Raw genomic sequence first — 23,340 nt, forward strand, 5'->3', positions numbered from 1 at the left:
TTCCCAGTGGTGATGTATGGAAGTGAGAGCTGGACCATAAAGAAGGCTGATCGCCGAAGAATGGATGCTTTTGAATTATGGTGCTGGAGGAGACTCTTGAGAGTCCCATGGACTGCAAGAAGATCAAACCTCTCCATTCTGAAGGAAATCAGCCCTGAGTGCTCACTGGAATGACAGATCCTGAAGCTGAGGCTCCAATACTTTGGCCACTTCATGAGAAGAGAAGACTCCCTGGAAAAGACCCTGTTGGGAAAGATGGAGGGCACAAGGAGAAGGTGCGAGGACGAGATGGTTGGACAGTGTTCTCGAAGCTACCAGTATGAGTTTGACCAAACTGCGGGAGGCAGTGGAAGACAGGAGTGCCTGGCGTGCTCTGGTCCATGGGGTCACAAAGAGTCGGACATGACTAAACGACTAAACAACAACAACAGATATACACACACACACATATATGAGAAATTAATGAACATTACCAAGATAGGTCCATTAGTTTCAGTGGGTCGACTCTTGAGTAAAACTTAGTTGAGTCCCGCCCTGTGTGAACAAGCTCAAAACTGCATGCAGAATTATGGGACGTAAACAGCAGGAGCAACTGGGATCAGTAAGATGTTGGATTTTTTCTGTCTTAGATCCCCTAAACTGCTAATACAAAGACCATAAGAAGTTCCCCATTTAAAGGCTTATGCTGAATGCTCTTACTATGCCTGTGCTGTGTTTCCTTGAGCCAGTTACCTCTGCCCTGTGTTCATAGTGGGCTCGTAGAAATCAAAATATAAAAATAAAAATACCCCGCACATATAAAGACATAATAAAACGTCAAACATTAAATACTACCCAATTCAGGGCTGCCTTCATATGTCTTCTAAAAATTGTGTAGTTCTTTATCTCCTTGACATCTGAAGGGAGGGTACCATAGCCAAGAAGACCTTCTGCTTTGTTCCCTGTAAATTCACTTCTTGCACACATACACACACAACACATATGCAGCTGGCTGGCAGAGCCAAACAAATCTGCCGAGAAAAGCTGTTTTTAAAAATGAATGAATAGATAAATAATGTTTGTAGACGTATTCCAGGCAGCGATGAATTCTATTTAGCCTCTAAGGAGAAGAGAATTTTGGTCACACTCCTATTTTATGAAGCAACAAAGAAAAAACAGACTGTGTCGGTTCAAAAGCCCCAGAGAAAGATTTTAGGCTTTCTGTGTAATGTTGAAAAATGGGAGCAATTAGGGATTACACTTAACCCCAAGTACATGGCATTTTAGACTGCTGGTTTGTTTTGTTTCCAGGCAAGCCCTGGAACAAATGAAATTGCCATTAGGGTCAAGGGAGGACTGTTCCTGCCGACCTGCTTTTCCCTTAGACAACTCCTCTCAGTTCAGCTTTGCATTGATCCTTTTCGTTGACTCTTCCAGAAAGTACTTTCTTTTCCTTCTCATGTTTAGCTTTCAACCTAAATTCTCTGGGAGTGTAACAAATGCTCCTCTTTACCTACACAATCCCTCAGGTCTACGCTTCTCAAAGTGTGAAGTACACTTCCTTATGCAGTCGCCTTGGCTTCAGGTCACTTCAAACGTTGAGCGAGAGCCTCCTGTACATAGCTGTCAACTTATAGATTTGAAAATAAGGGACCAGCAGCCTCAAAAATAAGGGATCAGCAGCCAAAATAAGGGATTTTGGCTTAGTTTATACAGAAATCCGGCACTGATGGAGCCATGCTGCTTTGGCTGCCACTGACTGTCTTTTGCAGGGGGTTGGGTTAGATGATCCTAAGGGTCTACGACTCCCACCAAAGAAGAGGGGCAGACAAAACTGATGAACAGCGTTGAGATGGCAAAGCTTACAGGCAGAATTAGAAACCAGGAATAGGACCTCTTTCATAAAGAATGGGGAAAGTTTATAATTTATTTGAAAAGCTATTGTAAAGAGTTACATACATTGGTAGGATTGACAGAAAACTTGTAGTAAAAATTTGAACTATGGATGGACAAATGATTGTTAAAAATAGAGTTACGAAAGGGATGCAGAGGGGGAAATCACTACATTAAGATGCTGCACTGGTTGGAGGGGATGCTAAGCAGCACGTCGGGGCTGCCGTCATCCTGGCGCGAGGAATTCCATCGGCCCTTCCCCACCTGAGGGAGAGGGAGGGAGAGAGACTCTCACGCTACCCGCAAGCCCAGCATGAGGCGGTTGCAGCGGCCACTAAAGAGCCGCCCTTCTGCATCCCTCCCCATCCCCTCCTCTTCCTCCTCCCTCAGGCTGCCCCCTCAGCCGCCGCCACCTCCAGCTTCCCCTGGCAGCGACGGAAGTCTCACAAGACCCCTGGACCCTGGGCAGGAAAGTACGTGCTTCAATGCGTAGCGTATAAATGGCATATGTAAAAATGGAAGCCCATCACAGCAGTCAGAATGCATTTGTGTTCAGATTCCCTGCCAAACTCTTGCCTGTTGAGACTTGAAACCTTTCCAGTTGTATCCGTGCATATCTGTGATGACGGCAGCTGTCTGAAAATGGGATATCAAAAGTTGGTTCTTGTAGTCAGCATTCTTTTTCCCCACAAATAGGTTTAAAGGATTTGTGACTGCATTCGGCGCGATGGCTTTCCTGTGACTGATTCTCTCTGATGGCTTTTTAAAGCTGTCTCTCTGAAACAGACATTTTGATCTTAAAACTGACTGAAGTTATATGTGTTTTCCCTTCAAAGAATTGCTTTTCTTTTTTTAAAAAAAATGTGGGTGGTATATACACGCCCAATGGCTTTTACGTGGGCACTGTTAAAAGACATTTAAACCCTTTTTAATGAATAGTGGAATCATATGTGAGGGAAGAGTTTTAAATTTTGGGGAGCAGGTGCTTTCAAACATCACCAAGGTGTCACAGGTTCCTGTCAATGCTAGGTGTCAAAACACTAAGCTGGACAAATTGGGTAGTGGAAGAGGGGATCATAGTCACAGGCCCCTTCTCACAGACCTGACTTGGCCATGCTGGTAATTTCCAGATTCGATTACTTCCAAGTGTCTCTATTTTCCAGGACCAATCCCAGATTTAGTTGTCCCGGTTTCTGATTTGATCCCGGAATGCCCCTCTTTTCTTGAGGACATCGTATTTTTATCAGAGGAATGTTGGAGGGTATGGAGTTATGTGCTCTATATTCTTGAAGACGACTCAGAAACTTCAGCTGGTCAAAAATGGAGCAACCAGATTACTGGGGTTCCATTTAAAACTTACATAAACCCTTGTTTTGAAATTGCTGCACTGGGACCGTCCCTGTAAAATAGGGACACTTGGAGGGTCTGTAGCGTGTGAAGTAGCCGTAAGAGAATATTGTAAGAACCAATCCTCACTTGGGAGGAACAGATAACTCCTAGGAGTCATATGAGAAGACAGTTGAACAAATTCATCATCAGGGTATCTAAAATTCTGTAGCAAGGAAAGCCCACAACTTTTGTTTGAGCAATGAAAAGAAACAGCAAATCTTTGAAGGGAAAGTACCTATAATTTGGGTCACTTCTAAGGTCAAAAGGTGTGTGGTTTGGATGCCAATGCCATTTTGAATCATTACAGTGGACCAAAATGTGACTTGGGTGTGGCTTGCCCGGTTTTTGGCATGACAGGCCTAAATTCACCAATTACACTATCTATTTAGCAATGACAATTTTTTTGGTTCCTAAAAATTCCCAGGCAGTGCCATGCACTCCCTGGCTACTATTATATCATCTAATTCCAGCCTATTAAGCACAGAGAAAGTTGTTGCAGTGACAGCAGGATTGTGATTGGCAAGGCTGGAACAAGCATCATATTATGTCTTTTCACAGAGACAAGCTCTCTTGAACCCAGTGGTTTTTTCAAAGAGGGCTCAAAGTTGTTGAGCTTTTTTTAGGATTTACCCCAGGAAATAATAACCTAATAAACTGCCACAGGGGCTGGATTAAACTGACTGGAGGGCCGGATTAGGCGCCCGAAACGGACTTTGGACATGCCTCTGTATGCTTTCTTCTTCTTGCAAAGATTTACTCCTTGCTGTCTGCCTCCTGTCATGTTTCTCTGCCTGGCTGGGACAAAAAGTGCAACCAAGAGCCTGAGAACAAGCACCTCCTGAGAATCTCTGCTTCTCTTTGACTTTAACCCTAGTCTAACCAATTCTTTCTAACTGTCTAATAATATGCCTCGGGTACTGCCTAGCTGTAGCACAGATACACATGGAAAAACTATGACTTATCACAGCGCATGCCACATTCAATGAAAATCTTGACCTATTATTTCTTGGGGCAAGCAGAAAAGTGAACATCAGGTTCATTGCAGAAATAGCAAGCAGGCAACTATTTAAAATAAAAATGGATTGCCTATCCCAGCATCATTATTAATCGGGATCAAATATATATGTATCTCAAAGGGCAAAATCCCCCACCCCTGATTTTCTCCCTTTTAAAAAAAGAATAGCAGTGTTTGTTTTTATCACAGGATATTTCAGAGATGTTTTTATGTTTAAGTGGCAAACATTACTCTTTGCAACGATTTGAACAAGTTGGCTGGCAGATTCCATGGTAAAGATTTCCATGGACCCTTTAGCATTATTTTGCTCTGATATGAGGAAATGGAGAGGAATGCTAATGCAATGCAGCTTTGCAATAATCAGGGCAGGGCTGTGGTTTCCGGCAGTTCCTCCCTTGTCCTCTCACAGCTTTTAGCTGCCAATAATTATTTTAAATTATACTGTAGTCAAAGTGCCTTGTCAGCCAGAGTACAGGGATACTCTACTGTTAACTGCCACCCACAGGTTATTGTTTCCTCGTCACAGCTTCTCGGAATCACAGAAAATAGATGAGAACAAAAGAGCATTTAGTTCAATCTCTATTAACCGAGACAGGATTCACTAGAGCTGCCACTAAACAGGGTGGGGGATGGAAATGTTTAGTAACGAATATCCTGAATTTGGATTAGATGTCTCTGTCTCCGTTAGAAGCTTAGTTTATAACCATTTAAAGATCATCATTTGCAACGGCACTTATTAGGAATAAGCATATTAGATTGTGCCTGCTCACTGTTCTTTCCCAAGTAGCTATTCCAGGTGAAGCATATGGTAATTTTCAGTCGGTATAGCACAATGGCTTTTGGCGTGGACTGGTTCTCTCTCTCTCCACCCTAATTTCTACCGTCAGATATCGGAGGAAACGATCCTGCCCTAGAGCAGTGAAGTAGCATGGGGGAGGCATAGGGGCAGTTGCCCCGGGCACAAACTGGTTAGGGAGCACAACATTTCAACACCTGATGCTGACTCAATACAGCTGCATGCTTCCGTCGCTGGGCTCCGTTGAAAACAGCTTCTCTGTGCGAACCAGGAAGTGACCTCTCCAGACAACGGAACGACTCTTCTTATTTCTGCAGCTGTGATCTCCTGGGTGACGCAGACGCCGTTAGGCAGTTTAATGCGCATGCATAATCCGTCCGTTTCCCTGCCTCTGCACAGCCCGGGTCACTGGCAACCCACGCTACACCACTGCCCTAGAGTAAAAGGTTTGGAATAGACTGCCTGTGGGACCCCTTCCAAATGATTCTCTGTATTAGGCGTGACTCCCATTTCTACCTTAAGGACCACACTAGGGGTAACCAATGTGCTACCTGGCAGTTGCTGCAGACTACATCTCGCATCACCTCTGACGGATAGTCCTATTAGCTGGATCTGATGGGAGCTGTATTCCAAAACTCTTGGGAGGGCAGCCTGTTGGCCAACTCACGTGTCTCTGTGGAACTACATAAAGGGCATACCAGTCTCCATGGCACAGAACAGAGGCTGGAAGTTGTCAATGACTCCAGCTCCAACAATTGATTCACAGTTTTAGAAACAAGACCTAGCATTTACACGGGGGTGGAGAGAGGCAAACAATCCATGTGTAGGAGGTTAAGATTATACCAAAGAGCGCCTTAATCGTTCTATTCTTATCCCTTGCAAAATACAGCACAAGTGGAGAGGGAGATGGGGGCAGGGTGGAAGAAAAGGGGGGTATTGCATTGAATTGTCACAATTGCCTTGTGGGGGAAGCCATTTTAGAATTATTTTTACATCCGTGTAGAGGTCTATTTCTTTTTTTAAAAAATTCTCTGTAGGAAGATACAGGATGCAGCTAGGTGTTTTTTCCCCTTTTCTTAATTGCTCTCAACATTCATGCCTACCAGGAGGTGAATGAGTAACACAGGCTTTTGTTTTATTATCACTATTAAATAGAAATTCCCTGTCTTAAATATACAGCCTACTTACTTCCAGGAATATTTGTTTTGGTGCTAGGACACATTGACAGGTGCCTTTTATCAAGGACCTGTGTTGGTGTTGTCTATACAGCACTGCATACCCTCCAACATTTCTCCAATGTAAAGAGAGGCATCTTATTTAATAATAATGATAATGATAATGATCATCATCACCCATCTGAGTAGGTTGCCCCAGCCATGCTGGGTGGCTTCCAACTTTTAAAAAACATAATACAACATGGTGCTGGAGGAGACTCTTAAGAGTCCCATGGACTGCAAGAAGATCAAACCTCTCCATTCTGAAGGAAATCAGCCCTGAGTGCTCACTGGAAGGTCAGATCCTGAAGCTGAGGCTCCAATACTTTGACCACCTCATGAGAAGAGAAGACTCCCTGGAAAAGACCCTGATGTTGGGAAAGATTGAGGGCACAAGGAGAAGGGGACAACAGAGGATGAGATGGTGGGACAATGTTCTCGAAGCTACCAGCATGAGTTTGACCAAACTGCGGGAGGCAGTGGAAGACAGGAGTGCCTGGCATGCTCTGGTCCACGGGGTCACGAAGAGTCAGAAACGACTAAATGACTAAACAACAACAATACAACATTCAACATTTAAAGAAATCCCTATACTGGGTTGCCTTCAGATGTCTTCTAAAGATTGTATAGTTACTTATCTCCTTGGCTTGAGGGTTGCATAACTCTACAGCCTCCAACATTTCTCCGATGAAAATAGAGATGTCCTAAGGAGAAGCGGGACATTCCAGGATCAAATCAGAAACCAGGACGGCTTCTGTAAATCTGGGGCTGTCCCTAGAAAGTAGGGATACTTGGAGGGTCTGGAATTGACTGGCAGCAGCTGTCCAGGATTTCAGGCAGGGATCTTCTCCACCTGTACCTGGAGAGACCAGGGATTGAATTGGGGACGTTTTGCATGCACAGGACATGATCTGCCACTGAGCTCTACCGAAAGAAGGCTCAGCTTTGGAATATATTAAACCACCAACAACATCCTGGCCTCCCTCCATGGAATTTAGGGTGGTCTGCATAATCACCCTGGGAGGTAGATGGGAAGGACCACCCTAATGTACCCTATGTTCTTGTGGGAATGTTGTGGACAACAGGAGAGGATATATTGATTAATATTATCCTTCCTAACTCGCACTAGCAAGTTTATTCACATAGCACAGTGTGTTCCCCTATCACACAACAGGAAGCTGGTTGCAGACTCGTTAGAATCTCTTAAGATAATAAACAATCCAATCTGGCTTGCCCAGATTGGAGTATGTTCCTGGTAAGACCCCTTTGATTCCCTCATAAAAGAATAAAGACACAACAGTCTTATTCATAAGCAGTGCTTTTTCTGGGGGTACGCTGGGGTACGCATACCCCTAACATTTTGTGAATCTAAGTTTGGCCTCATTGAGGGGCAGTTTTTCCATATGAGTAGGAAAATGAGAGTGCCCCTAAGCATTGTTTTAAATAGGAAAAAAGCACTGTTCGTAAGTAACAACAAGAAGTTTTATTCACAATCAGGCAGAGCACAGTGATCCCTGAAGGCAGGCATAAGTCTTGATGTTATAAATTTGTACAAATAGGTTTACCCCATATAGGAAATAACCCACAGCCAGCAGTGCAGTCCAGGTGAAGCAGGAAGCAGAAAAAGGAGAAAGGGAAGATGGCTATGTGACTGGGCCTTTTACCAGGTCTGGAAAAGTCATGCCCACCTACTAGTCACATGCAAAGGAAGGATGCTCCAGCCAGGTGTAACAGGAAGTTCAATTGGCTGGACCAACATCTCCTACATGTCCACTCTAGCAAAACAGGTAATGTTGTACTTGACTGCTCCGGTGGATTACACCCCAAAGTTCCCGCCTATGAGGATGCAGAATTAGGACCCCGTTTCAGATGCTGTAAGCAGGGACTCAGATCGAAAACACCTGGAGTTAATCATCACCATCATCTGCAGCTGCTAGGACTGGCCTTGTAAAAGCAGCAGATCCTTCCATTGTGAGGGTCCTCCCTGAAGGGCAGGCTAGAAATGTGTTAAATAAATAAAGGGAATTCTTCAAACCTCCACTTTATTTGCATAAGCAGCAAAGAATTCACATAATATGCCAACAGGTTGGAGGTAGAGGGACTAGAAAATGGAAATTTCAGCAGATGCCGCCTTTTTGCTTCAGGACGAAGCCATTCCCCAGGTTATCTGCAGAGATCAACCTCCCTCCGTCTAAATTAATGTGACATGTTTCGCCCACAACACTGATATAAACTATAAATTCCCTTAATGTCCCCCAGGACAGATGGACGCTTCAGGGTCAATTGGGTGACATGCTGTTATTCTGGCATTTCACGACATCATATAGACCCTTGAGAGGAGCTACATCAAAATTTAGTCAGAGGCATTCTGCTTTATTCGCATGGGTAGAATGTGAAATACTGATTTTCACAGGATTAAATTGATTCTCCGACACTTTGGAAACCGAACGCAATCCCTAGAAAGGTCTTTATCAAACTATCCGAAACAATTTGCTTTTGGATTTGGACGAGGCGTAAGCAATGCCATTCCAAACAGTGACACCTAAAGAAAGTGACAGTAACTCGTCCCAGTCTGTAGGCGAGGATTATAATGTGATGGGTTCGCAGCAGACTGTCACTCAAAATGAAAATTATATTGGAAATGTTCTCAAGCATGCTGCTGCCTTCTTGTGCATTGCTTTCCTTTCCTGAGGCAAGAAATAGTTGCATGCTCATTTTATGAGACGGGAACCGGCAGGTCATCTCAATATATCATGAAACCGTAAAGCAAGCATCCTACCTTTTGTAGCTTTAGTAACTCCCTGAAAACATTGAAAAGACCCGTTAATCAGCTCCTGAAATGAAAGCAAGAAAGGCATGTTAGCCATAACCATAAAACCCAGTCGGTAGCTTTAACATTAAATGATACAGCCAAGGCTCTTAGGCTCCAGGAGTTCATCACAGACAGTACAGAAAACATTCCCTCCATTAACCGCTTGTGTAAGAACAAGTACATCCAGGTACATTTCTTTCTTAAAAAATGTTTAGGGGTACTCTCATTTTCCTACTCATATTGAGATACATCTCCAGGGCTTTTTTTTCAGGTGGAACTCTCTGGAACTCAGTTCCGGCACCTTTCAGGTGGACATCATTGCCATTCTATAAGAATGTTCACAGTGAGATTCAGCACCTCTTTTTCTGCAAAAATAGCACTGAATTCTACACCTACCTACACACACACACACACACACACACACACACACACACACACACACACGGGCTTCCTTTTTATTCCACATCCATGATGATTTGGGCTCTTGATGCTAGTGGGGCAGTCACATGTGATCTCACTTTCTAAATCAGACAGAGGCAAACTTGGCCCTCCAGATGTTTCAGGACTACAACTCCCATCATCCCTAGCTAACTGGACCTGTAGTCAGAGATGATGGGAGTTGTAGTCCCAAAACTTCTGGAGGGCAGAGTTTGCCTATGGCCGTTCTAAGTTATTTGTGTCCGCAAAAGTTTTGAGGCAGTCACACTGCTTCATTTCCCACAGAGCTAGTATTGGTGTGGTGGTTAAGAGTGTTTGACTTGGATCTTGGAGGTAAAGGGACCCCTGACCATTAGGTCCAGTCGTGACCGACTCTGGGGTTGTGGCGCTCATCTCACTTTACTGGCTGAGGGAGCCAGCATACAGCTTCCGGCCCATGTGGCCAGCATGACTAAGCCGCTTCTGGCGAAGCAGAGCAGCGCACGGAAACACTGTTTACCTTCCCGTCGGAGCGGTACCTATTTATCTACTTGCACTTTGACGTGCTTTTGAACTGCTAGGTTGGCAGGAGCAGGGACTGAGCAACAGGAGCTCACCCCGTCGCGGGGATTCGAGCCACCGACCTTCTGATTGGCAAGCCCTAGGTTCTGTGGTTTAACCCACAGCGCCACCCGCGTCCCCTTTTATGATTATTACAGTGGTGCCCCGCAAGACGAATGCCTCGCAAGACGGAAAACCCGCTAGACGAAATGGTTTTCCGTTTTGGAGGTGTTTCGCAAAACGAATCTCCTATGGGCTTGCTTCGCAAGACGACAATGACTTGCGAGTTCCTGCTGGTTTTTTTTCCTTTCCCCCCCTTTTTCTAAGCCGCTAAGCCGCTTATCAGCTGATCTGATCAGCAGATAAGCCGCTAAAAGCCGCTAATAGCGCTAATCTGCTAATCCGTCAATGGGCTTGCTTCGCAAGACGAAAAAACCGCTAGACGAAGAGAATCACAGAACGGATTCTTTTCGTCTTGCGAGGCACCACTGTACTTTGTTAAAATAAAATTAAAGAAGAAGAAAATAAGCAGACACTGTTCATTCCATGCTGCTATTTCCAAAACATGCCTTGCTGCTGCTGATGGCCTTGTACCTCGGCCAAACCTATAGGCATTTTCTGGGCCTTAAGGATCATTCTGCAGCAATCGGGGGGAAATTCCTCGCTCTGCAATTCTTACATTTTGAGGGCAAATGTACCCCCAAAAGCATCCAGAACGTGTATTAGGGGAAACAGAAGTCAAACGCAAGCTGGGCATCTATGCTAATGAGAGAGAGCAACAAAGACACAAGCGAGCATTTCACCACAGGCAATTCAAGGCATATCAAAAGGAAAGGAAATAAAAGAGCACAGCAGAGGACAGAGATGCTTGCGGAGGATGGTTGAAAATAGGAAAAGGCAATCAAAACAAGCAGCTAAGACGGCAACCGTACTTGTTCCCACCGTCTGAAAGCACCTCGTATCAGCAATGAGAATAAAGAGCTAATTTATTGGACCTGTGTACAAAAAGCTGCCACAGTCTGATCAAACCATCCAGTGCTGATTATCAGGTAGGAGGGTTTCTGTGAAAGACCAGAGAGGTTATATGTGATGATTATAATTGTGTTCAGATCTGGTGGTTCCTTGTTTTCCACTTACATTTTGCAATCAAAAGGTAGCTGTTCCAGAAAAACGTACAAGCAAAACCGATTAACTGTGAGCGTTTCATATAGCAGGCCTCACAAGCTGACCTTTTTTAATTGTCAACTCTCATAATGCAGATTTCCTTGCTGCCAAACGAGCAAGTAATAAAATGCTGCCAGATTACATCATTCCTTCTCTTTCTGATGTTTGGGTGGTGAGCGACATTGCTTAGGAAGCTGAAACTACGTCACACATGCACAGGAGAGAAGCATTTAGCAGGATCGAGGGACCCCTAGATTCTTAAAAGTACAAAAACGTAAGAGAGGGAAAGCATTTAATCCCCATTTAATCTACCCTGTGAGGTAGGTTAGGCTGAGAGGCATTGACTTGACCAAGGTCAGTTTCATGGCTGAGTGGGGATTTGAACCCAGATCCAATGGGACACAGGTGGCGCTGTGGGTTAAACCACAGAGCCTAGGACTTTGCCGATCAGAAGGTCGGTGGTTCGAATCCCCACAACGGGGTGAGCTCCCGTTGTTCTGTCCCCGCTCCTGCCAACCTAGCAGTCCAAAAGCACGTCAAAGTGCAAGTAGATAAATAGGTACCGCTCTGGCAGTACCTAGCTATCATAATTTGTGCATCTGTCAATGAATTTGTGAGCAAGTCCTTCATAGCCTGCGAACCTTCCACCCCATCATAAGTTGATAATAATGCTACTTCTGGACTTTCGGTCAGTTGTAACCCAGTGATTTCTGTTATCGCCTTGAATACCCAGTTAGAGGTGGAGGAGTTATAACCATGCCAGTAGATGTGGGAACCAGGAGGGTATTGGTCTGCGACTGATATCATAAAGACCTTGAAACCTGCATGTACATATTATATAGCCTTGTTCCCCTCACAACTGTCCTTCTTTGAAGAGAGAGGCTCCGAGGTGGAAGGTTTCTTAGATAACAGCTCTCACCTGCTAACTTCGCTATCTGAGGCAGGTGAGACCAATGAGAGCGAACAGAAGTGTTACGTGGGGAAACAGGACATTATATACAGTGGTGCCTCGCAAGACGAAAAGAATCCGTTCCGTGATTCTCTTCGTCTAGCGGTTTTTTCGTCTTGCGAAGCAAGCCCATTGACGGATTAGAGGATTAGCACTATTAGCGGCTTTTAGCAGCTTATCAGATCAGCTGATAAGCGGCTTAGCGGCTTAGAAAAGGGGGGGGGAGGAAAATAACCCCGCACGAACTCGCAAGACATTTTCGTCTTGCGAAGCAAGCCCATAGGAGATTCGTTTTGCGAAGCACCTCCAAAACGGAAAACTCTTTCGTCTAGCGATTTTTCCGTCTTGCGAGGCATTCGTCTTGCGGGGCACCACTGTACAGAGGTTTTAAATAAAGATGGGGTGAGCTGTGGCATGGAATTCTGGAAATACATTTCAAAGTCTTGTGTAGCACACTTCAAGGCTGCTTCTTACTGCCATGGATGAGCAGAACAAGCCGGAAAGGGTGACTTTGGACTTTTGCCGAAAACCATATTCACCCCCACCCCCAGTAATGGATCATGGACCAGCAGCATCATTTGACCACACCATACTGTGAGTTTCCCCACTGCTATGCTACATTATTGGCTGCCACTGGTCAGGGCAAGGAAACTCGCAGCAGGGTCATGTCATGTTACGGGGTTCAAGGAGAATGAGATATTTGTGGGATGTTTTCAGCAGCAGCCTCAAGTGACCCACTCTGTCTGATTCTGCTCATCAATGGCAGCTACTGTAGGTGCCTTTGGAAAATCACAGCAGCTCTGCGGCGTACTTTGTATGCAAAATGCAGGTTTACTCCCTGGCCTCTCCAGGTAGGGTTGAGAACAATCAAGAAGGACCGCAGCCATCTTCAAAGAAGATGGTACTGAATTGGGTGAGCCAATAATCTGACTTGATACATGGCACCTTCCCATGCTTTCCATAAGATCTTGTTTGAACATTATACACTCTTTATACAACGGCATGAATCATGTCCCCAGACAGGTATTATTAGTATTAGTATATTAGTATTAGTATTTAAATTTGTATACCGACCTTCATCCATAAATCTCAGGGCAATTCACAACATAAAACTGCTGCTTACAAAGCAGGCAGAATCTAATAAGTGAGCCATTTTCTTCCCTAAACAAGGATCTAACCTGAGTATTAACTTGGGACTCAGCTATACAGCTGCAAAGATAACAATTTAAGTGTGTTTTCAGTGCATTCTACAAATGTGACACTAGATGGCGCTGGTGGGCTAACGACAAATTCCACATATATTTTAAAATCTTTTTTTAAAAAGCATTTTCACAGTGTTTTTTTATATGTGTGTGTAGATTCAGCCTTGCAGAAACAACATCACTCAACATTTTTACCTTTAAACTTCCAACAGGATGGGATCGTAGTCTGGTAACTACTGGGAAATAATTTATTTTAAAGCTGCTTAGCCCATCTTTGTAAACTCACTTGTGCGTTTTCTCCTTTTTTTCTTTTTTAAAAATTCTATTTTCTGCCATTGCTTCTGCAGCCCTGTATTTCAGATGACAGCTTTTGGCCTATTCCCCCCAGACTTCATTATTCTAAAAGGGAAAAGAGAAACGTGTGGGCCGAGCTGCGTTTGCAGACAAAGAGAACATACTTAAGCAAGGTAATTGAGCAGATCAGTACAATGATGATATTGGAAGATATTAAACCGGGAGGCTGACGTTACAGTATGTGCCTTTGTAAACAAAATTAGCCAGCTATTTAAAATGGCATCATTAACATAACTGTCAGGAAAAGGAAATTCTCAAGAGCTCAGAGCTTTTAAAAGCCCTGGCTGTAAAAATACTTAGGGTTTCTGTTGAAAGATGCTGTTTAAAATCAAGCAGGGGAGAACATAAAAAACAACCCCCAAAACCCCCAATAACTGGATGAGTAAGAATGATGAGACAAGGATGTTTTAAGGTTTTCCTGTCAAAACACTTGGGAAACAAACGAAGGCATGAATTATTATTTTTTTTGGGGGGGGGGCGGGAATCACTAAGAAAAGCATACAATCTGTGCTAAATACTCTCATTGGTTCCTTTTTCCAAAAGAATAACAATAGAAGATGGTTTTATCAAGGGATTTAGGGAAAATGATAGGAGCATCACAATACAAATCTAGATGGCTCTCCCCTCCTCTCCATTTAGGGATTTGAAAAATAAATTATGCACCTTTTCAGCATCTGTTCCTGAGCATGAGCCAACCTGTGCTTAATAATGATTATATAGGCTGAGACAACCTTATGTTGGGATTTCAATGAGACAGTTAGGGGCTGCCTCCAGGTTGTCAGTATTTCGTGGTTTAATCACCATACTGGAAATGTAGGTTTGTGCAACTAAAGTAGATTAAAGTGTTCTGTTGATCTAGTGCTCTATCAGTTTGAATGTGCTTTAAATGTATAGTAGTACCAAAGGAGAAAACCTGAAGCAGCGATGCAGTTTAGGTAATGTTAGCCTCTGGGCTGAATGACCTTATAGGGACTGCCCACTTTAGATGGCAATGTGTATTAAAATGGCATTAAGCTGTGTTTGGGATGCCTTCTGTTCATTCTGCTGAACTGGGCCCTAGAGTCCTACAGGTGGAAATGTATAGGACCACCTCTCCCCATAAGAACAGCCCCCAACCTTGTTATGATCATCTTAGTTCCTTTTTGGTGTGCTTCCGCCACAAGACATCCAGAGGGTGGCAATGCAAGAACAGGGTCTTTTCTGTGGTGGCTCCCCACTTGTGGAATGCTCTCTCCAAGGAGCTTCACCAGGCACCTTTGTTACCTATCTTTAGGTGCTGGGCAAGAACATTCCTCTTCTCCCAGGCCTTTGGCTAAATAAATGATCTATGGCCTTTTAAATTCTGGGTGGGTATTGTTTTTGCTTGTTACTTTGTTGTTCCTTTTTGTGATTTTATACTGTAAACTGCCCCATGATGCTCAGGTGAAAGGGCAGTATAGAGATTTAATAAATAAAATACCAGTAATAATAGCATCTTTAGATACACTAAAGGTCATGTCTTCAAAATGGTAGCCAAGTCCAGACCTTCCAAGTATCCCTATTTTCCAGGGACAGTGCTAGATTTACAGAAGCCATCCTGGTTTCTAATTTGATCCTGGAACGTCCTGCTTTTCCTTAGGACATCTCTATTTTCAAAGGAGCTATGTGACCCCTGAACCAAGGAGATAAGTAAATACACAACCTTTAGAAGATAGTTGAAGGCAGCCCTGTATAGGGAAGTTTTTTCAATCTTTAATGTTTTATTATGTTTTTATATCTGTTGGAAGCCTCCCAGAGTGGCTGGGGCAACCCAGTCAGTTGGGCAGGGTAAATAATAATAATAATAATAATAATAATAATAATAATAATAATAATAATAGTATCATCATCATTATGGAGTAGGATGTCCCTATTTTCATCAGGACGCGGGTGGCGCTGTGAGTTAAACCACAGAGCCTAGGACTTGCCGATCAGAAGGTCGGCGGTTCGAATCCCCGCGACGGGGTGAGTTCCCGTTGCTCTGTCCCTGCTCCTGCCAACCTAGCAGTTCTAAAGCATGCCAAAGTGCAAGTAGATAAATAGGTACCGCTCCGGCGGGAAGGTAAACAGTGTTTCCGTGCGCTGCTCTGGTTCGCCAGAAGTGGCTTAGTCATGCTGGCCACATGACCTGGAAGCTGTACGCCGGCTCCCTCGGCCTATAGAGCGAGATGAGCACCGCAACCCCAGAGTTGACCATGACTGGACCTAATGGTCAGGGGTCCCTTTACCTTTATTTTCATTGGAGAAATTTTGGAGGGTATGCAAGTCCCATTTTGGTCATTGCTTGCAATCAGCTTGAGATCAGTCAAGATGTTGGCATCATGGTATATTGTCATTGGCATGGCGTTGTTTGAATTAGAAAACCAGCACATAAGTCAACCGTAAATGTTAGGACAGATGTGCTATCCTTGCTTACCATTTCACAACCCCCAGTAGATTCCTTCTTCACTTGTAGCAGTCTGTTGGCTGACTCTTTCAGAGCCCCCAGAGACCATGTGCTGGGGGATCTTTTGGCATTAAGCTGTTCTCCGAGTAGGCGAGCCTAAAAGGGAAAACAGATGCCACTATTAAAAATGAAAAAGTGATGTGGTTATTTTTGGCCAAGATAGTTGCTATTGCCAGACTAGGTAGCTTTCCTCTCCTGCTTGAGCCAAAAATATGTGCTGTAAAACAGCAACTTTGACGTCGCTGCTGTTTACAAAAAACTTACGAATCACGACCAAATCCCCCACCACCTGCACACCTATTTTAAACTGTGTTTAAAATATGCTCAGATTCATCAGTTTTAATGTCAGTAACTTCCTAAGAAAATGTTGTTCCTCCTAACAGGTGTGAAATGTGCAAAATGTATCTCTCACGGGGAAAGAGAAAGAGAGAGAGAGAGAGATTAATTTGCAGTTAATTTATTTTACAGTAGTCTCTGTAAACCCAATGACCACATTTTATCCTGTGTCGGCTTGCAACCAATGAGCTGCTCCGAAGCAAATAGGCTTTGCATAGTTAAACTACGATCATTTGCATATCCTGCACATTAGACTGTGCCTTTTTCCTCTGTCCCTTCTGATTTACAGAAAAATGCAGAGGAAACCACAACAGACCCAAAAGTATTTCAGGGAGCAAAGGACATGGTAGGGGGAGGATTCTTAAAAGAGCAGCAGTCTGTGTTGGCGGAACAATCTCCCACATCCTGCAGCCTTCCTTGCAAACAAGCCCCTATAAATTGCTTTGTGGTCCAGCAATTTATCCTTAGATGTGGCCATCACATGCACAATGTTTAGTTCTTTGTGGGCTACAAAACAGGCAGATCCACAGATACCAGGCTCCCTGATTGGTTGTCCTGGGACCTGGAACCGTGGGTCCCATCAGGGAAGAATTTTGGAACAGAAGCCCCCTTAGCAGAATGAGCTGCAGGGCCGCAAAATAAAATAAAATGCAACAGGACTGGCTTGCTACATTTTGATGCACATGAAGCATTCATTGCACTTCATAAAGAGCCTTTCTGTCAAGACAATCTCTCTCCCTTTCCGCCTTATCTACAATGTTTTTAAAAATACATTGGATTTTCCATAAGGCTCATCATTGCCATCTAGTGTCACATTGTATATTGCACTTAAAATACACATAAAACATTTTATTTGCAGCTGCATTGCTGAGTCCAAAGCGTAATTCTTAAAACAACAATGACAGGAGGGTAGCAAAATAACATCGCCTGTAGGACAACATGGAGATTACCTATTAAAATGATGACTCCCCTCGTTTCTGATAGAGATGACCTCCGATTTCAGCTTAAAAGAAACCACAAAAAATCTCAAGAGGCATCACTTAGCTTCCAATTTACACCTATAAAACATTGCACAGAAGTTCTAAAACCCTCCGCTGTGCACTAATGACTTTTTCCTGTGAAGGGAAAATATTCAAAGAAGACTGCAGCCTTCTTGAAGGCTCAGGAGCAGGGAAGGGGGAGGGGGTGATGGGAAGGAAGCTTCTCAAGTTTGGCACACTTTGAAATAAATTGTGCAATGCTATCTGCTATACACTTCAATGGGATGATGATATGATCTCCACTGATGCCAAACAGGACCAGCAAATGTCCCTGATGGTTAAACTACAATCTATCAAGTTTTATCAAAGGGAAACACTTTGTTTATTATCTGTGCTTCAGAACGGAGTCAATGTTATTTCCATAATGCAAAGTGTTACCGTTTGCATCTGGAAACAGCCTGGAAGGATAGGAATTCTCTTCCTTGGGGAGCTCCAGTTTCCTGTAAAGCATATCTTTGGGGATTCTGCCATCTTCCATGCTGTGGGCATGATCAAGCCAGCATCGACATCACTGAGACAGGCGTGCAAACATAGGCAATGTGTTTCTTTGTCTGAAACTCTGTCCTGCTATGTGATACCCAAAATCTTCCTGACACAGCACATGTGGAAAGCACTGATGGTTGTAAGTCGCCCACGACTGCCAGGCTGCTGCCAGCGACTCCTGGCCGGTTGCCAGGAATGTACAAAAACAAGGAAATGATTCTTACCATCCAGTATTTACAGAGAGAGGCTATATAACCCTGCCTCTTGGATAATGGTGTTGTCCCAAGTGAATCTCCAGCCTCTGTCTCTCCTACTTCCTCATTCATCAATCTCATTGTCTCTCCTGCTAAGTGCCCTCTGCCTTTGAGCTTTTTGCTCTCCTACTTTCAAGGCTCACCAGGTTCTGGGATAGGTGGGGATCTGGAATGCTTTCTAAAGGCACTGTGTCCATCAGCTGCCACCTCCCTGGCATAGCTGTCAACTTACGGATTTGAAAATAAGGGACCAGCAGCCTTGAAAATAAGGGACCAGCAGCCTTGAAAATAAGGGACCAGCAGCCAAAATAAGCGACCTGCAGCCTCACCTGTTCCAGGCACTCCAGTCTTCCTGTCCTCCTGCAGTCTGGTCAAACTCATGCTGGTAGCGTCGAGAATACTGTCCAACCAACTTTGTAACCAGAGGTTCAACTGAATAGAATCTGAATCACATGCACCACAAGGCCTATGAAGCCTCAGCTTAAGATGGCTCCCCAGCCTGGCTTTGCACTGCAAAGTTTGCAGCAGCACGTGCAACAAAATGGCGTCCAGCATTCAAAAAAACCCCTCAGCTTGCATTAACCAGCCACACACAAGGCATGCAAGCTCCACCCCCCCAGTCGTTCTTAGACTCCTTATTGGGTGAGCAACACAGCTAAGCAACACAGTTGGAGCCTCCCTCCCTCCCTGCTGGCCAGCAGGGAGGGAGGGAGAGAAGCTGCTTCCTTTGAAATTTAAGGGACATCCATCAATAAGGGACAGCAGCGGGACATGGTGCTGGAATAAGGGACTGTCCCTTCAAATAAGGGACACTTGACAGCTATGCTCCCTGGTGCTTCCTCCTTCTCCTCTCCCATCATTTCCCAACTTTCCCCCTCATCTTCCTCTGAGCTGTGATCTCCCTCAAACCCCTGTTGTAGAGCTAAACTTTCTTCCTCCTCCCTGGAAGGGTCAAGCTGGGGAGGCGGTCTCCACCATTCCTCCTCTGCCCAGTCCTTGACAACTACTCACTTCCATAAAGCAGCAGGCTCAACACACAAGCCTGGTAGACCTTCGTCTACCAGCATCACATTCTCCCATACCCTTTTGGAGACGTGAGCCATTGCCATAGCTGCCTTGCCAACATACCTACCCTGCTCAGCATCAATATAAAGGCTGCTGGTTGTGGTGAAACCCAGTTAGACAAAATTGCCTCCCACCACGACTATGCCATTTTTCTTTTTATATATTCTATCACAAGATTCTGGAAAAAAAACAGCTCAGGATCCTATGACTAGATTATTAACACATAATTGGTTTCATATTAATTATATGGTGGCACTGCTTGCCACAGCAGCTAGAAAATGACATGCAAGAGTTTTAACAGTAGTTTGAACTGAATTGATTAAGATGGATTTAAATGGTGGTTGATTTTTATGAATATAGTTAACACGTTACTTTTGACTGTGTATATAGGATGGAATTGGATGAAGTGAGAGGTTTCACAAAGGTCTTTGGCAATATGCAATAGCATTTTATTTACTTATGTAAAACAAGCAATGCCTTCTTCCCTTTCCCTTTAACTCACGGTTCAATACTGGAAAATGCCTCAATTTTTACTCTAATTTATTTGTGGCCTTGCACTATGACCTAGTTAAAGAATCTGGTCGAACCTCTGCCTCAAGGCAAAATACTCTTCCTATTAACCTACATACACACCATATGGTGGTCTTGAGATTAACCCCTCAACAGCCAGATGACAATGTCTCACAAGTAGAAATCAGAATGAAATAGAACAAACTGTGCTAGACACTCAAGAAGCGTTTATTGCACCAATTTGGACAGCTCCAGAAACTGGAACAAGTCACATCCCAACAAGAGAAAGCAAAACATGCTCCCCACTGCTCCAAACTTTGCAGTAACTATTAGAAACCAATGTTTTCTAATCTGGGTGTGTTGGGTTGAAATGAACGAGAGGAGTAGGTAGGTGTCATATGGGAGGCGTCTCTCGGGCAAGCCCCGGAGAGCCCCTTTTATTGAATATTACAACGTTTGCCCCGTGTGTGCTTGTTGCTGATTGGTTAACATAAATACAAAGCAAGGGTTGCATATAAGACATTAATCATCGATAGGTTAAAGGTTGGGAAAAGGAACGCGGAGTTTAGACAGGCATGGTTTCGGACTGCCCGTACCAGGGTGGTACGAAAAGGGATGTACATAGAGGGATAAGTACAGATTGATATGGTGTGAACTCAAGGTGAACAGAACGTACCAGGGTGATGAGGGAATGTCTTAGCATCAGCACGGTTTGTGCAGCACGAGAAGAAGTAAAGCTTAGAAGCAAGACTTCCCATCATGCCACAGTTATGTGCAGAAGCAAAGCTTCCCATCATGCCACAGTCATGTGCAAAAGCAATGCTTTCCTTCATGGGTGAAATTTTATTCTCAGCCTTCAAAATGGCAACCTTCCATTCCTTAATCTTCAACGTGGAAAGACTGTGGTTCAGCAGTAGAGCATCTATTTTGCAGGTAGAACATCCGTGGTTCAATCTCAGGCATCTGAAATCAGGAGGAGCCATTGCCTGTCAGTACAGACAGCGCCGAGCAAGATGGACCAATGGTTTATGGCAGGCAGCTTCTTATGTGAAACAGAATCCTCAAATGTGAAGCCAACTTGAATGTCATGGACTGGTTGGATGCAGATGAATGGTAGGAGGAGGCAGCTGGGGACCCCCCAAGGGAAGAAGACTCAGAGCCAGGGGGTTGGTGGTGGGACAACAATAAGAGGTCAGAGGGAGAAGACTGGAAAGAGGAGGTGTCAGAAACTGAGGAGGTAACAGGGCTTAAGTGAGCTGGGAGAATCTGTGGCAGAGAGAATCCCAGAATCAGAGGCAGAAGCTGAAGCAAGGAGGGTGGGAGGAGAGAGACCAAGAGGCAGAGATGAGTCAGGCTGGTGAAGATTCACAGTTGTCTCCCTTTCCTGCTGCGACAAGCTCCCCTCTCCCTTTGTCTCTCAGAACCAGAGGAGGTATGAAAAGGATGGAGGAGAGGTTAGCTTCGTGCAGACACAGTCTCCGATTGCTTGGAAGAAACCCATGAGAAGAGGAGACTTATGCAGCTGTGGGAAGGCAGGGACCTTCAGTTCCAGCAACTGCTTCATGGGGGGGAAGACCTACAGGAATTGAGTTGTAGGCAGTCTCCGAACTACATTGGCATTATACTTAGCAGGTCATTTCAGTCGCTGCCTTACATACTTTGGAAACGCCACCCTTGCAAAACAGTGGGAGGCTTTGGGATGAAATATTCAAGAGAGCTCCCACTGAAAAAAGCTGGTTTTCAGCGAGCCGTTTCAATTTTTTATGAGGACACTAATTTCATCACAAACGCACAATTTTATTTCTGTGTTGGGCTTTGTCACATCCCAGGCACCCTTTAACTGTGTGTGCGCCACATAGACAACAGCTTGTCTTCCAATGAAACTCACCTTTTAAGTCGGGCACCATTGCGGGACGGCGACAACGCCAGCCCCAAGATTCAGCAGCTGTGCTGGAGACACGGGGTTTTCCCGGGCTTGGGTGAACCCTGCTTCTCCCAGGCCCGGGAAATAGATTGCAGCCTGCCTGTGCAATGGGCCAGTGGCAGGCTGGCTGCAGTATTGCCCCACGAGCTGCTAATAACACCACTGTTATTCATTGTTCATTCCAGTTTTACTTTCCTGGGCTACTACTGCCTTCTAGTCAGTGTCAGATTTATGTATAAGCTAAACAAGCTATAGCTTAAGGCCCCACTCTCTTGGGGCCGCCAAAAAAATTTTAAGGGAAAAAACCTGGATGTACATTTCCAAAATGTAAGATTAAAAACAAATAAAATAAAACCTACATACAGCAACAGTGTTTTGTGTCGTGTAGGCTCCTATGATGTAAGTAATGGGCCCCCCTGCTAGCCTGCTCCCTAAAATATCACTGGTTTGCTCATTTCGATATATGGGGTGCCTACATTTTGCATGTGAAAATGGCTTTACATACCTATTAGGTCCATAAATTACCATATAGCATATATTCAACACAAAACAGTGTTTTGTGACAATTTGTTGTTGACCAAGGACATATAAAGGGCCCCATTACCTTCACTAGCTTAGGGCCTCATCAAACCTAAATTCGGCCCTGCTTCGAGTTACCCAGTTTTCTTTGTCCCATCCCCTTTTTAAAGTGTTACCTTTCTCATTCTTATTTTTATATCATTTTGGACACTCATCAAACCTACTTCTTTTGGGGAAAAGGAGTTAATACAAAACCGTGACTCTAACGCAGCGTGCCAAAGGCAACAGAGGCAAAGAGAAGAAAATCCTCCAGTAAGACTCCTTTTCCGCTCCAACAATCTCCACACATGAGTAACGCCAGCTTGAATTCAAAAACTGGCAAGGGTTTATGCTCACATAAACCCACCTTTGTTAATGCTCTTAGGCATTTCGCTGGAGGTGAGGGAACCACACATCTCTGAAAGGCTTTTTAACAATATCTGGAGAGGGAGTGTGTGCATGTGCAGGCAGTCATGAGGCATAAAATACAGCCATACCTCGGGTTACAGACGCTTCAGGTTGTGTTTTTTCAGGTTACGGACGCACCGAAACCTGGAAGTACCGGAATGGGTTACTTCCGGGTTTTGGCGGTCGTGCATGCACAGAAGCGCTAAATCGCGCTTTGCACGTGTGCAGAAGCGCCGAATTGCAACCCGCACGTGCGCAGACGCGCCACTGCGGGTTGCAAATGCTGCAGGTTGCGAACATGCATCCTGCACAGATTGCGTTCTCAACCCGAGCGTCCATTGTACGATGTTAAAGGTAAAGGTAAAGGTAAAGGGACCCCTGGCCATTAGGTCCAGTCGTGACCGACTCTGGGGTTGCGGCGCTCATCTCGCTTTATTGGCCAAGGGAGCCGGCGTACAGCTTCTGGGTCATGTGGCCAGCATGACTAAACCGCTTCTGGCAAACCATAGCAGCGCACGGAAATGCCGTTTACCTTCCCACCGGAGCGGTACCT

General features: G+C 44.5%; 1 protein-coding gene across 3 annotated transcripts in view; it reads right to left on the reverse strand.

Moving 5' to 3' along the window:
* Positions 1–23,340, reverse strand: part of LOC308596609 (uncharacterized protein) — an 82,357-nt gene that overhangs the window by 2,242 nt on the left and 56,775 nt on the right. Inside the window, exons 3-5 of one of the 3 annotated variants that reach the window (XR_014012553.1) lie at positions 16,180–16,305; positions 9,066–9,120; positions 7,754–8,270 (exon numbers count right to left, since the gene is read on the reverse strand). Coding sequence is in view for 2 of the 3 variants with exons in the window: in XM_081211883.1 (XP_081068009.1) it covers positions 8,194–8,270; positions 9,066–9,120; positions 16,180–16,305 (258 nt within the window). In the remaining variant the exon portion in view is untranslated. Of the gene's footprint in view, positions 1–7,753; positions 8,271–9,065; positions 9,121–16,179; positions 16,306–23,340 lie in introns of those variants that run through there. The other 2 variants (XM_081211883.1, XM_081211882.1) reach the window with 2 other exon arrangements.

The sequence above is a fragment of the Podarcis bocagei genome (assembly GCF_964188305.1).
Source record: "Podarcis bocagei genome assembly, chromosome: 10".
NCBI classification, from domain to species: Eukaryota; Metazoa; Chordata; class Lepidosauria; order Squamata; family Lacertidae; genus Podarcis; species Podarcis bocagei.